The following is a 10,595-nucleotide window of genomic DNA, read 5'->3' on the forward strand; positions in this document are numbered from 1 at the left end:
AATTTCTCAAACGGGACCTACATATTTACCTATCTCTGCACTTTCTTTCACCTTCCTATTCCTCCTTTCTCTTCCTGTTGATCTCATCTTTTCGGCTCTCGCCCTGAAAAACGTACCTGGTTTCCTCTCAAATCAGAATTAATCTCTCTGTTCTTAGGTGCCCTTTGTTTAAACTTCATTTTTGGCACTTACCTCATCATGCCTGGGATGAGTCACTTGAATGTTTGTCTATCTTCCTAGCTAAACCAGAGCTCTGGGAGTTGGGGGCTGTGTGGCAAGGGATGTTATCTTTGTAGCACTCGCAGCGGGCCTGCTGCGCGCTTAGTAGGTGCTCAGACTTGTAGAAACGAGATAGCTTTTTTTTTTTTTTTTAGGAGTCCAAAGTTGCTGTCTGGCGGCTCTGTCTTTTTTGGGACACCGTTGTGGGCCGAGATGCCCCCCCCCCCGACTCCCTCCCTGCCCACTCCTGCCCTGGCTTGGCCTGACGCTTGGCAGCGCTCGGCAGGCCGCGAGGGCCTCTGGTGCCCTGACACTGGCCTCGGCCCAGTTTCCCCGGCTTCTAAATGCGGCCCGGAGCTACCGGGGGAACTGGAAAAACACTGGCAGGCCGCCCCACCCCCAGGCCCTGGCGGGGCCAGGCGGCCGCATTTCTGCGGCTAGGGCCTGCTGCTCGGGAGGCGCTGGGGCCTGGGGCGGGGGAAGCGGGGGAGGCGGCCGGGCGCGGGCGGCTGCCTGCCTGTCAGCGGGAGCGGGCGCGGGCTCGTGTGTCAGCGGCTCCCTCCTCCCTCTCCCCCTGCCGCCGCCCGCCCGCGCGCCCGCCCGCCCGCCCGCCGGGCCTCCCGGCCTCCCGCCGCCGCCGCCGCCCGCTCCCCCCGCGGCCTGGCAGGTTGCCGGCTGCACAGGCGGGGGTTCGCGCCGTTCTCACGACCTCTCAGGTTGCCTGAGCTCATCTGGGAGCTATTCATTTCCTGCCAGAAAGCAGCCAGGCCTGCTGAGCAAACCACCTTGGCCGCAGGGCCGCCGGGGCTGGCCCGGCGTGGCCGCCCTGGCCTGCTCCCGCCCGGGCCGCGGGCCCCGGCGGCCTCCCTGGAACCCCCGGGCCGCCCTGGCGGGCGCGCGGCGGGGGCAGCTCGGCGGCCCATCTGGTTGCACTTAGGAGCCGAGGAGGAAGCTAGCAGCGGGTTGTTACCGGCCAAGGGGTGTGGGAAAAGTTAATTGACTTTAATGACAGGTTTCCCGGGACGGTGGTGACGATGAGGGGGTCCAGTTTAACCCCTGGGTCCCCACTGCAGAAACACGTGGGGTGGAATGGGGCGCGAGGAGGGGGCGCGCCGCGGAGTCACGCATATTCATTAGAGAAGGCTCGCGTCTTGACCGGGAGAGCTCCCCCGGCAGTTCAGCGCCTTTCCCGCTCCGGATGCTGCCAGGGACGGCGGGGGGCCGGGGCCCTGGAGGGTCTCCATTCAGAGGATAATGCGCGCGGCGGCGGAGGCCGGCGGCCCGCATCCGGACGTGGAGCTTGGAGCTGGGCCTTATCTCTTGGAACCATCGGGACTGTCCCGGGCGGGGGAGAGGGGCCGCTGGGTGTGCCCCGAGGTCGTAAAAGTAGGCCAGGCCGGGTGGGGGGTGGGTGGGCAAGATTGCAGTCGTCTTTGAAGCTTCATCCCCCCCTCTCCCCACCCAACTAATTACTCCAGAAACAGCCTGGGTGCAGGAGGACAGAAGGTCTTCGAAATAAACCCACTCATTTCACGGACTTGGAAATGTCCCAGATAAGGGAAATGACTCATCCAAAGTGACACAGTCAGTTTAGCGGTGTCGCTGGCACAGAAGCCTGAAAATTCCCACTGGGGCCTAAGATGTCACCCTTTCTCCTCATATTGTACAGAAACAGATGCCTCATCTAAGAGTCTAGACCCAAATTCCAGGAAAAAAGACGATTTTCAAATTATCAAAGGAACAAATGTTTACTTCTCTTCCTTTAATGTATTACTCCCTCCCCCAAGAGATCTATGTACTTTTGATGATGTTAATAAAAATTCACTTTTTCAGTTGTTCCCCTTTAGTACAGGGAAAGACAAATTTAATTTTAAGTTGGTGCAGAGGTTGCGCTGGTTTGTGTGTGTGTGTGAGAGAGAGTTTTTAAAGATCATACATGTATTTTTATAAAAATGAGACCCTGATGCCTGCATTGTTTATGCCAGGATAGAAAAAGACTTCTAGTGCACCAGAAGACAGGTTTACCAAATGAAGCATTTAGGTTTGTTTTGGGTGTCTTAATAGAGCAATTGCTCTTATGTTTGTGTTTAAACAAGAGAGAAATCATGGAAAAAAATGGTACAATAAAGAAGGATGTGTGTATATATGTGTGTATTTCTTGGGGGTGGGTGTTGGACACCTTCCACATAATGAGGCAAGTAGGAGCCAAATTTTAAAAAGTATCTTTTTAAAACTCTCCCTCTGGGTCCGAAGCTGGGTTGAAGGTATTCAGTAGAAAAGTGCTGTCTGCTAGCTAGATCATTCCTATGATAGAGCGGCTCTGCACACTGGCCTGTGGGAAAGGCCGGAGCAAGGCGGGGGAGAGGTAAAGCTTTTGAAACAAGACAGAAAATCGTTGGCTTTATCTTTGTTAGGAAGGCTTCAAAGATTGATTTCTCCCGCCTCATCCTTCTCCTCCCAGAAGCCCTTCTAAAAGAAGGGGGATGAGAGGAGGCTGGCGGGAGGAGCCGGGCAGGGAGGAGGACTGGCCGGCGGTGGGGGAGGAGGGCGCGCCTGCCAGACCCACAGCGCGGTTGATGTGTCTGGTCTCGCAGGGCTCGTGGTTTTCATTTCCCCAACACCTGGATGCAGTCAAACACCTGGCCAAATCTGACAAAATCTGACAAGCCTTTGTGATGGGATTTGGAAGAAATTCCCTGCAGATCCTGGCACAGTTTAAAGCTGTCCGCTTTGAGTTAGGACTTGTTAAGGAGGGTTATGTGAGCTGAAACCCGAGACAACCCTTTTGCTTCTATCTGGAGCCCACATCTTGCCTGGAAATGGGGCATGACCAAGCGAAGGGGTCGCTTGCTGTTTGTATTAAAGGGAAGATGGCCTGTGTGCCTGCCAGCGCGGCCCCCACATGCTTTCTCTATTAGGGCCAAGCACAGAAACTTATCAAAAACATATGTCTGGTGTTAATCATCTGGACTTGGGCTCCACTTGGGAGTCTTACTAGCTGTCCCTTGGCAGAAGGAATCTGTTGACCTTCTCAGCTTGCTTGAAGAGGGTGCAGAGAGGCATTTTCAAACTTTTGGATGCTGGTACAAGGGAATGCCTAGCTGCCCCTAAGTATTGACTAATTAAACAGTCTCCAACACTTGAAGGCTGGAGGCTGCCTGCATCCATTTACTTTGGATGGTGGTGTGATACCCCAGGGAAGTAGCGCCACAGAGGTCTCCCTTAATGGGCGGTGGGCACACATTACTCGATTGATTAACGATTGATTAAGGTCATGACTTCAGTCCGTTTCAACCTTCCTCAGAAGGAGCTAATAGGAGAACCAGGACTGAATGATTTACTCAATTGCAACTAAAAAAATTTTGCAATCCTTGAAGACATTGACCACAAATCGATCAGAGTAGCCATATTAGATGGGTTCTTGCAAATTAAGTGGAATTTAGTTCATGGAGGGTTGGTAAAAGTTTTGATGGATTTTTAAAAGTGTTCTTTTAATAACAAAAGAGCCAATGACTGAATTCTCAGATTACATGTAATCCACATTCTGCCAAGAGTCCTTTTTTTGCATATTCCGAAATAATCAGTTCTAAGACATAGAAGACTTTACTTTTTTCTTTTATTATATTTTCTCAAATAAACTTCCCAAAAGGAAGATATTTTAAGAGCATTTTCAAACATCTTTGGCATCACATAAAAAAGAAATCTCGTGTAAAAAACGAAATGTCATCTGAACTTTTATAATACAAAGGCGCAATCCAATATGAACATATAAAATATATACAAATATAGTGCATGGTCAGTCACTTAATACAACTCTCTACAAAAAAGTAACTTTTTAGAAATTAAAAAAACCAAAATAACCACTTAATCACAAAAGTCCTCTTCTCTCCCGGTGTCCAAGTTCCTGTTGAGTGTCCCGAGGGAAGAGAGGTGGGTTGGGAGTTTGCGGGGAGGGGTGACCTGAGCCCCTCAGTTCCGCCACGGCCTCCACATGGAGTCTGCCGTGAGCGAGGGGCCGCTGGAAGGCGACACTGCGTTCGGGCCCACGGAGGTCCCGCTGTTGCTGGTGTAGACTGGGATGACGGGGCCGCTGTGAGCGAAGGCCCCGTTGGGGATGAGGAAGGCAAACTGGCCGTCCGGAGCTGGAACCACCTGGAAGCCGCCGAACACCTTAGCGGCCTCTCCAGCGGGGCTGCCCAGCTTGCAGGGCGCGCCACCGGGAGGGGGCGCCGCGCCCCCGGGGATGGGCACCAGCGGCGGTGGCGGCGCAAACGGCGCGTGCTGCGGGCCGCCGGGTCCCGGCGGGGGCGGCGGCGGCGCCTGCAAGGCGGGGTGCGGCTGCCCGGGGTAGGTCATGGCGTTGATCTGGGTCATGCAGTTGGCCAGGTGGCCGAGCAGCCGGGTGCGCACCTCAGTGTTAACGCCCTCGCACGTGGACAGGAAGCGGGTCACCTCGTTCATGCACTCGCTGAAGCCGGCCCGGTACTTCCCCAGCACGCTCGGGTCTGTGCTAAGCGCGGCTGCGGGCCAGAAGGAGACAGACGGGTCACCCAATGGCCCTGGCCCCGAGGCCACCGCCTCCGCCCTGGGAGGTCCCCGCGGCGCTCCTCCCTGACCACCCGCCCGCGGAACAGCCCCTGGCTGGGGCTGGGGGAGGGTGGTGGTTTAGAAAAACCATCCACCTCTCAGCACTAGCTTGGCGACCGAAGCCAAGAAGGTTCCTCTCCATTCCCCGCGGCTCTATTTTAACCCATTCAGCCTCACATCTTCCCCCACCCTCCGCGCGCGCGTAGTGACCTTGGGCAATGCCCTCCCCCCTCCCCCCGCGCCACCCGGGCCTCATTTCCCCTGTTCTAATGGGGAAGCGGGGTGTGCTAAACCAGATGACCCCCAGGCTCCACGCAGCTCAAAACCGCCACGGTTCTGAGACTTTTCGTCCCCACCCGCTTCCCCCACTGCCAAAGCCGCCCGCCACCCTCGCCGCTACAACCTCTCTCCCTCCCTTTCCGGAACAGTAACAACTTGGAGTTGTGGCTATAAATAAGCCCCAGACCGTGGGAACGCGAGAGTGAGCCAAGGCAGTAAAATGTAGCTGAATGCCTCTCACAACCACGGGCGGAAGTCTGGAAGAAATCACCGCGGCGCGAAGGGGACGCCCGCAGAGGGGGACGCTGCGAGCCGCCCTCACCCGTCATCTGCGCCCGCTGCAGGTTCCGGAGGTGCTTCACTGTCATTTCCAGAATGTCCGCCTTCTCCAGCTTGGAATGCCGCGAGCTCTGCACAGAAGAGGAGGCAAAGCACTAAAGTGAGAGCCCTGCCAGCGGCCTCGGAGTCTGGGGTCGCTCCCCTCCCCGGCCGCGGCACCGACATCCCCAGACCCTGGAGGGGCCGGGCCCTCCGGCCTCAGAGAACGCAGTGCAGGCGGCGGCGATCCCGCCGGCTGGAGGGGGGGGGGGGCGGGCGGGTTTCACGTTTAGTACCTGAGAAATGGTATTTCATTTTAATTAAAAAAAAAAAAAGGCAGCGTTACCACTTACATCTTTCTTAAGAGCATCCAAAATCAGTGTTTTCAGCTGGCTCAGACTTTCATTTATTCTCGCTCTTCGTCTTTTCTCCATGATAGGCTTTGATGACTGTAAAGAAAAAAAAAAAAAAAGAGCCCTGAGTTCCCATGGGATCTGCCATTTCACCCCGGGGTTACAAGGGAGAAGGGAACCCACCAACCCCGACAGAATTTCTTAGGGCTGCAGAGAGATAGTGGTACTGCCCTTACCTTTCTGTGCTCAGATGCTGTCTTTGGTTTATCCGGTGTCGTGTTGACACTGGCTGGGGTAGCAGCCACCGGGGACGAGGAATTTTTCTCCATTATATCAGCTGGCATTTTCTGTTGCTTTTTTTTTAATCCCTAGAGAATTTTATTTTTGGAGTTCTTCACACAAAAAAAATTGTTTTGTTTATGTCCCTTTCACTTGAGACTTTCACAAAACTACTGAGCAAGTGCTGAGGGTTTATTATAATATCTTATGGCTACTTGGTGACCGGTAGCGCTATTCCAGGACCAAGGAGAGAGGTAGACGGGGGATTCCACTGTTATCTGCACCAGCTCCGGATCCTGTGTGATCCCCAGGCCCTGGCGGCCTCTATATATATCTGGGACTGCACGCGAACGGCTCGTGTGAAACTTCCCAAACTTTCTTTCCCACAGTAACTTTCAGCCAATGGGAGGAGGAGACACGCGGCACCGCTCGTGGACCGCGCCCCCCCATTGGCCGCCAGGCACAAGGCCTGGCGGCCAATGGCGCGCGCCTGAGCCCGGGGCACCGGAGGCTACAACGTCAATCAAAAGGATTTTAACCCTTTGCTATTCTGCCTGCTGGGCTTTGCTTTAGAGAGGATTTTTCCGCAGGTTTTGCCCCAGTCTAGTTTATTTCTTTTGGGGCCAGGGTCTTTGCTCTTTATTTCCTTTCACATGTATAATAGAGCTGCTTTGACACTAATAAGAGATTCATTTGAAATATATTTTTAAAAAAAGATTTAGAAGGACAGGGATAAAAGAAGAGAACGTGAGCAAGGCTTTGAGTTACCGAAACATCTAAGTGATTTCCCGCTCAGACACTATACATTGGGGGGAAGGAGGATAATGAAAATCGATCATGCAGGAAAGGGGCGGGAAAAAAATACTTTTTTGCTTGCAGAAAAAGGAAAAAAATGCCTCCCACCTTATAATTGCGAATTTTCAGAGCAAGGTGTTTTTGTTGTTGTTGTTGTCCCCCCCCCGCCGCCTCGCCCGTCCCTCATTCCTCTTCTGGAGTCGGGGCCTTGGATCCCGCGCTTCCCCAGGAAACAATCAGAATAATTTCCAACTGGGCAGAAAGGAAATGGAATTTCAAATGAAAGATGAACAAGAGGGGCTTTGATGGCAAGGCCTCAGGGACGCGCGCGCGCCCTCGCCATCCTTTTCCTTTCCACCCACAGACTCTCGGTTCTGCGGCCTATGGAGGTGGCGGGCCGGGCGGCAGCCTCTCCCCTCCTTCTCAACCAGCGGGCGGCCGGGGCAGCCTCAGCACCCGGCGCGCGCGGGCCCTTTAAGAGCTACACCAGCCGAGCTGCAGTTTGACATCAGCCGGCCGGCGAGGGCGCGCCTGGAGCCGGAGCACGTGCCAGGATGTTTTATTGCCGCCGCGGCTGCGGCCGGGCCGGGAGGATGTGTGTGTGCGTGCGTGTGTGAGTGTGTGTGCGCGCGCCCCGGGGGCAGGGAGGCGGGGGGCGGCGGCGGGCGGCGGAGCGCGGGGGCTGGTTCTTGGTCCCCGGGAGAAGCCAAGAAGGTAAATAGCAGCTGCTGTGCTCGAGCCTGGGAAAACCCCGCCCCCTGCGCCTGGCCGGGGCTCATTGGCGCGCGCTGCGTGTGGGGTGTGTGTGTGTGTGTGTGTGTGTGTCCGGGGCCCCCTCCTCCGGCCCCCGCCGGGCCAGGAATCCGAGGGGGCGGCGGGCTGGGAGCCGAGCCCCGGCGCTTACCACCGCCCCCCGCCTTTCCCCGGCCAAGGTCAGCCCTTCCGGGCGGGGAGCGCACGCCCCGGGGTGGATAGTGGGGAATTATTCCAACCCCCCACTCCACCCCTGATTTCGGGCTTGGGGTTTTAACTCGGCCGAAAGCCTCACTAGCACCAGCCCGGGGGAGGGGTGGGGGCATTCTTGTTTGCTCCTTGCCCCGGCCCTCCCTCCCTCCCCCCGCGGGGCCCCCGGCGCCCGCCGCGGTCACGAGATGCCTGACCGCACTTAGGAAGCTGCCGGGTCAGCCTCCTGCCTCCGCTCGGCGGCTGCGGTTAAAGCGGCTTCGCGCCGCCCGCCCCTTCCCCGGGTCCAGGGCGGCCGGGCAGCTCCCCCTCGCTGCGCCCGGGCGGCCGCCGGCGGGCGGCCGGGAGGAGGCGGGCGGCGCGGGCGGCTGCGTGCTGCCGGCTGCCGGGCCGCGCGCCGGGAGGAGCCGCCGCCGCCGCCGCCGGGTGCCACGTGGCGGGCGCCGGGCCGGGAGCGCCAGGGCTCTGGCGGCGGCCTCCCTGGGGGATTTGCTGCTCGGGGCGGGCGACGCGCACTGCCCCGGCCGGCCGGCCGCCACCGCCGCCTCTCCCGCCCGCCCGCCAGCGGGGTCGCCGGGCCCCGCGCCCCCATCCCCTCCACCCTTCCCGCCACCCGGGAGCTCGGCGCGCTGCTCGGGAGGCTCGGGGCAGCCCCGGAGCCCAGCGTCTTGTTTGATGTCGCGCTCCCCCCGCCCTCCCAGCCCTTCTGCAGGCTTGGAGGCCGCCAGAGGCCTGGCACACATTTCTCAGACACTTCATTCCTTCCTTCCTCCGAGCTCCCCACTGAGATAATGTTGTAAATGGTTCCACCAGATCTCGTCCGGCTGAGATTCAGCGGTTCCTGACTCGGGGTGACCTTGGGCAAGCCCCTCTCGTTCTTTCATTCTGTAGCGCACGCTCTGTGCCAGGCACTGTGGTAAACCCTGGGATTACCAAGAGGAGAGATACAGTGGCAGTCTGCAAGGAGTTTGCAGTCAACTGGAGGCAGACAGACCCTGATTTTCTGATGGATGACCGGGCATTCCTCCATTATTCCTATCTCTTAGGGCTTAGGTGATGGTCTGAGAGATCAGGAGAACCTAAAGGAAGCACTAAACCATGGGCAACACTCTTGCCGGACTACCGGGGATGGTGGTGGGGGTGGGTGGGATACAGGGATGAATAAAATGATTATTACCCTCGGGAAGCCTACAGCACAGAGTGCAGCTGACATCTTTTTCCCCAGTATATTCCTCTGGTCCGCTCGAGAGAGACATCTATGTGTCTAGATAGAAGTAAAATGCTGTGGAGCTTTAGGATAGTTAAATTACTAGTAAGTGGGGGTATTCTGGAAAACTTCCAGGAGGAAATGGCATGTGCTTTGTATCTTGAAAAATAGATAGGATTGGGGCACTGGAAATATGAGTCATGGGGCTGGGGAAGATGGGAGTACCCACATCATTAAAGGCCTACAGTCTGGAACCTGAGGTCCTGATTCAGGGAGCATGGTCTGGAGTCCAGTGTGTATGACAGGAAGGAGTGTGAGAGGGGACTGAAGAAGGAGGCTTAAGGCCAAGTCACGAGACCCTTAAACATCTTGTTAAAGGACTTTAGCCTTATCTTCAGACAATGGAGAGCTAGGAAATGGGCTTGAATAGAGCAGGGACGTCAAGGTTCTCCTTTAGAAGGATGGCTCCGGCGAAAGTGCGGAGAGAGGATTGCAGGATTTAGAGGCAGAGAGCCCAGTTAGGAGGATTCAAGCCGGTAAAGGAGATTCCTAAGTGCCAGGTGTAGACTGACACTCACCCGGAAGCGCCTGTCTAGAACCAGCTCGCCTGGGCGTTGACTGCACACTGTGGGGTGACACAAGTTCAGAAACCTGTCTACCCTTTCATGCCATGTTCCCCCACGACATGGAGTCTAACTAAAGAGTCATTGGACTCTGACTGAATTTACCTTCCAAGCGGTCATTTCCATCTTCCAGGACAGCCCTCAAGTCGGCTGCTAAACCTTTACCTCATTGCAGGCTTGGTTTACTCACTCTTGCCCCTCAGGCTACTCTCGGGGATTTTCGTGTGTTTTCTTAACACTGCGGAGCCGGCTGTGCCTATCGTGTTCTGAAGAAATGATGAACAATGTCTCCTTTGTGGATCTGCACCCTGGGCCAATGGGACCAGACTTTTCTTTCTTATTTTAAACAGATGGAAAGGGGGTGATGACAGAAAATTGTCTGTTGCTTTTGAAAAAAAAAGATGTGGAGTTTTCCTGCGTATTTGAAATCCTCTTGGTGAAAGGTGATGGGCCCGAAGTTACCCTTGTTTCTGCCATACAAACTTTGCAAGCTTCTTAAAATGCTCTACTCAGCATCTGACTTTTTAAAAACTGCATAAATACTCTGACCCAGATTCTTCCAAGGAACTAAACCCTTCCCAGGGAAGCGTGTTAACCCTTTCCAGGTTCCCCCCAAGTCTGTGAGAGCCAGTGACTTCCTCCATTAAGTTCTGCTATGACATTGACTGTGGTCTGCTGTTGCGCCCTAATTAACTAGCTGGGTATGCCACCCCCCTGTCCCTTCTAGCCTAAGAGTCTTTTTTTTTTTTTTTTTTTTTGTCTCTAACCCTGTCATCTCCTCAGGATTGGGCACCCTGAAGGTGCGTGGAGAATGCTGATTATAGTCAGGTTAGGGTCTCACTGCTGTGTCTGAAGCAGCCCTCATGGGTCAGATAGTTAATCAGCAACCCTTTTATTGCCACTTTAGGAGTGCTTAGACTGGTAGAATGAGCAAATAACTTACACACACACACACACACACACACACACACA

General features: G+C 55.6%; 2 protein-coding genes across 33 annotated transcripts in view; one reads left to right on the plus strand and one right to left on the minus strand.

The window, feature by feature from the left end:
* Window positions 1-3,848: 3,848 nt before the first annotated feature.
* HES1 (hes family bHLH transcription factor 1) lies at window positions 3,849-6,343 on the minus strand. Its single transcript, XM_040621445.1, has 4 exons — window positions 5,993-6,343; window positions 5,757-5,852; window positions 5,408-5,495; window positions 3,849-4,739 (listed from the first exon to the last, which is right to left on the minus strand). The coding sequence occupies exons 1-4, from the start codon at window positions 6,098-6,100 to the stop codon at window positions 4,189-4,191; spliced, it is 843 nt and encodes a 280-aa protein (XP_040477379.1). The 5' UTR covers window positions 6,101-6,343; the 3' UTR covers window positions 3,849-4,188.
* Window positions 5,385-10,595, plus strand: part of LOC103676002 — a 184,400-nt gene continuing 179,189 nt past the window's right edge. For 28 of the 32 annotated variants that reach the window (XR_005832211.1, XR_005832212.1, XR_005832214.1 and 25 more), the window contains exon 1: window positions 5,406-5,524. Coding sequence is in view for 23 of the 32 variants with exons in the window: in XM_040621432.1 (XP_040477366.1) it covers window positions 5,484-5,524 (41 nt within the window). In the remaining 9 variants the exon portion in view is untranslated. Of the gene's footprint in view, window positions 5,525-7,474; window positions 7,545-9,747; window positions 10,067-10,595 lie in introns of those variants that run through there. The other 4 variants (XM_040621423.1, XM_040621422.1, XM_040621421.1 and 1 more) reach the window with 4 other exon arrangements.

Source organism: Ursus maritimus, unplaced genomic scaffold (genome assembly GCF_017311325.1).
Source record: "Ursus maritimus isolate PB19 unplaced genomic scaffold, ASM1731132v1 scaffold_4, whole genome shotgun sequence".
Lineage (NCBI taxonomy): Eukaryota > Metazoa > Chordata > Mammalia > Carnivora > Ursidae > Ursus > Ursus maritimus.

Bases quoted from the DNA above. Each gene is read 5' to 3' on its own strand.
- HES1 (XM_040621445.1), bottom strand. From the start codon at position 6,100: ATGCCAGCTGATATAATGGAGAAAAATTCCTCGTCCCCGGTGGCTGCT. The intron at 5,496-5,756 runs GTAAGTGGTAAC...TCTTCTGTGCAG, and splicing joins TGGATGCTCTTAAGAAAGAT to AGCTCGCGGCATTCCAAGCT. The intron at 4,740-5,407 runs GTGAGGGCGGCT...TCTGGCCCGCAG, and splicing joins GCAGCGGGCGCAGATGACGG to CCGCGCTTAGCACAGACCCG.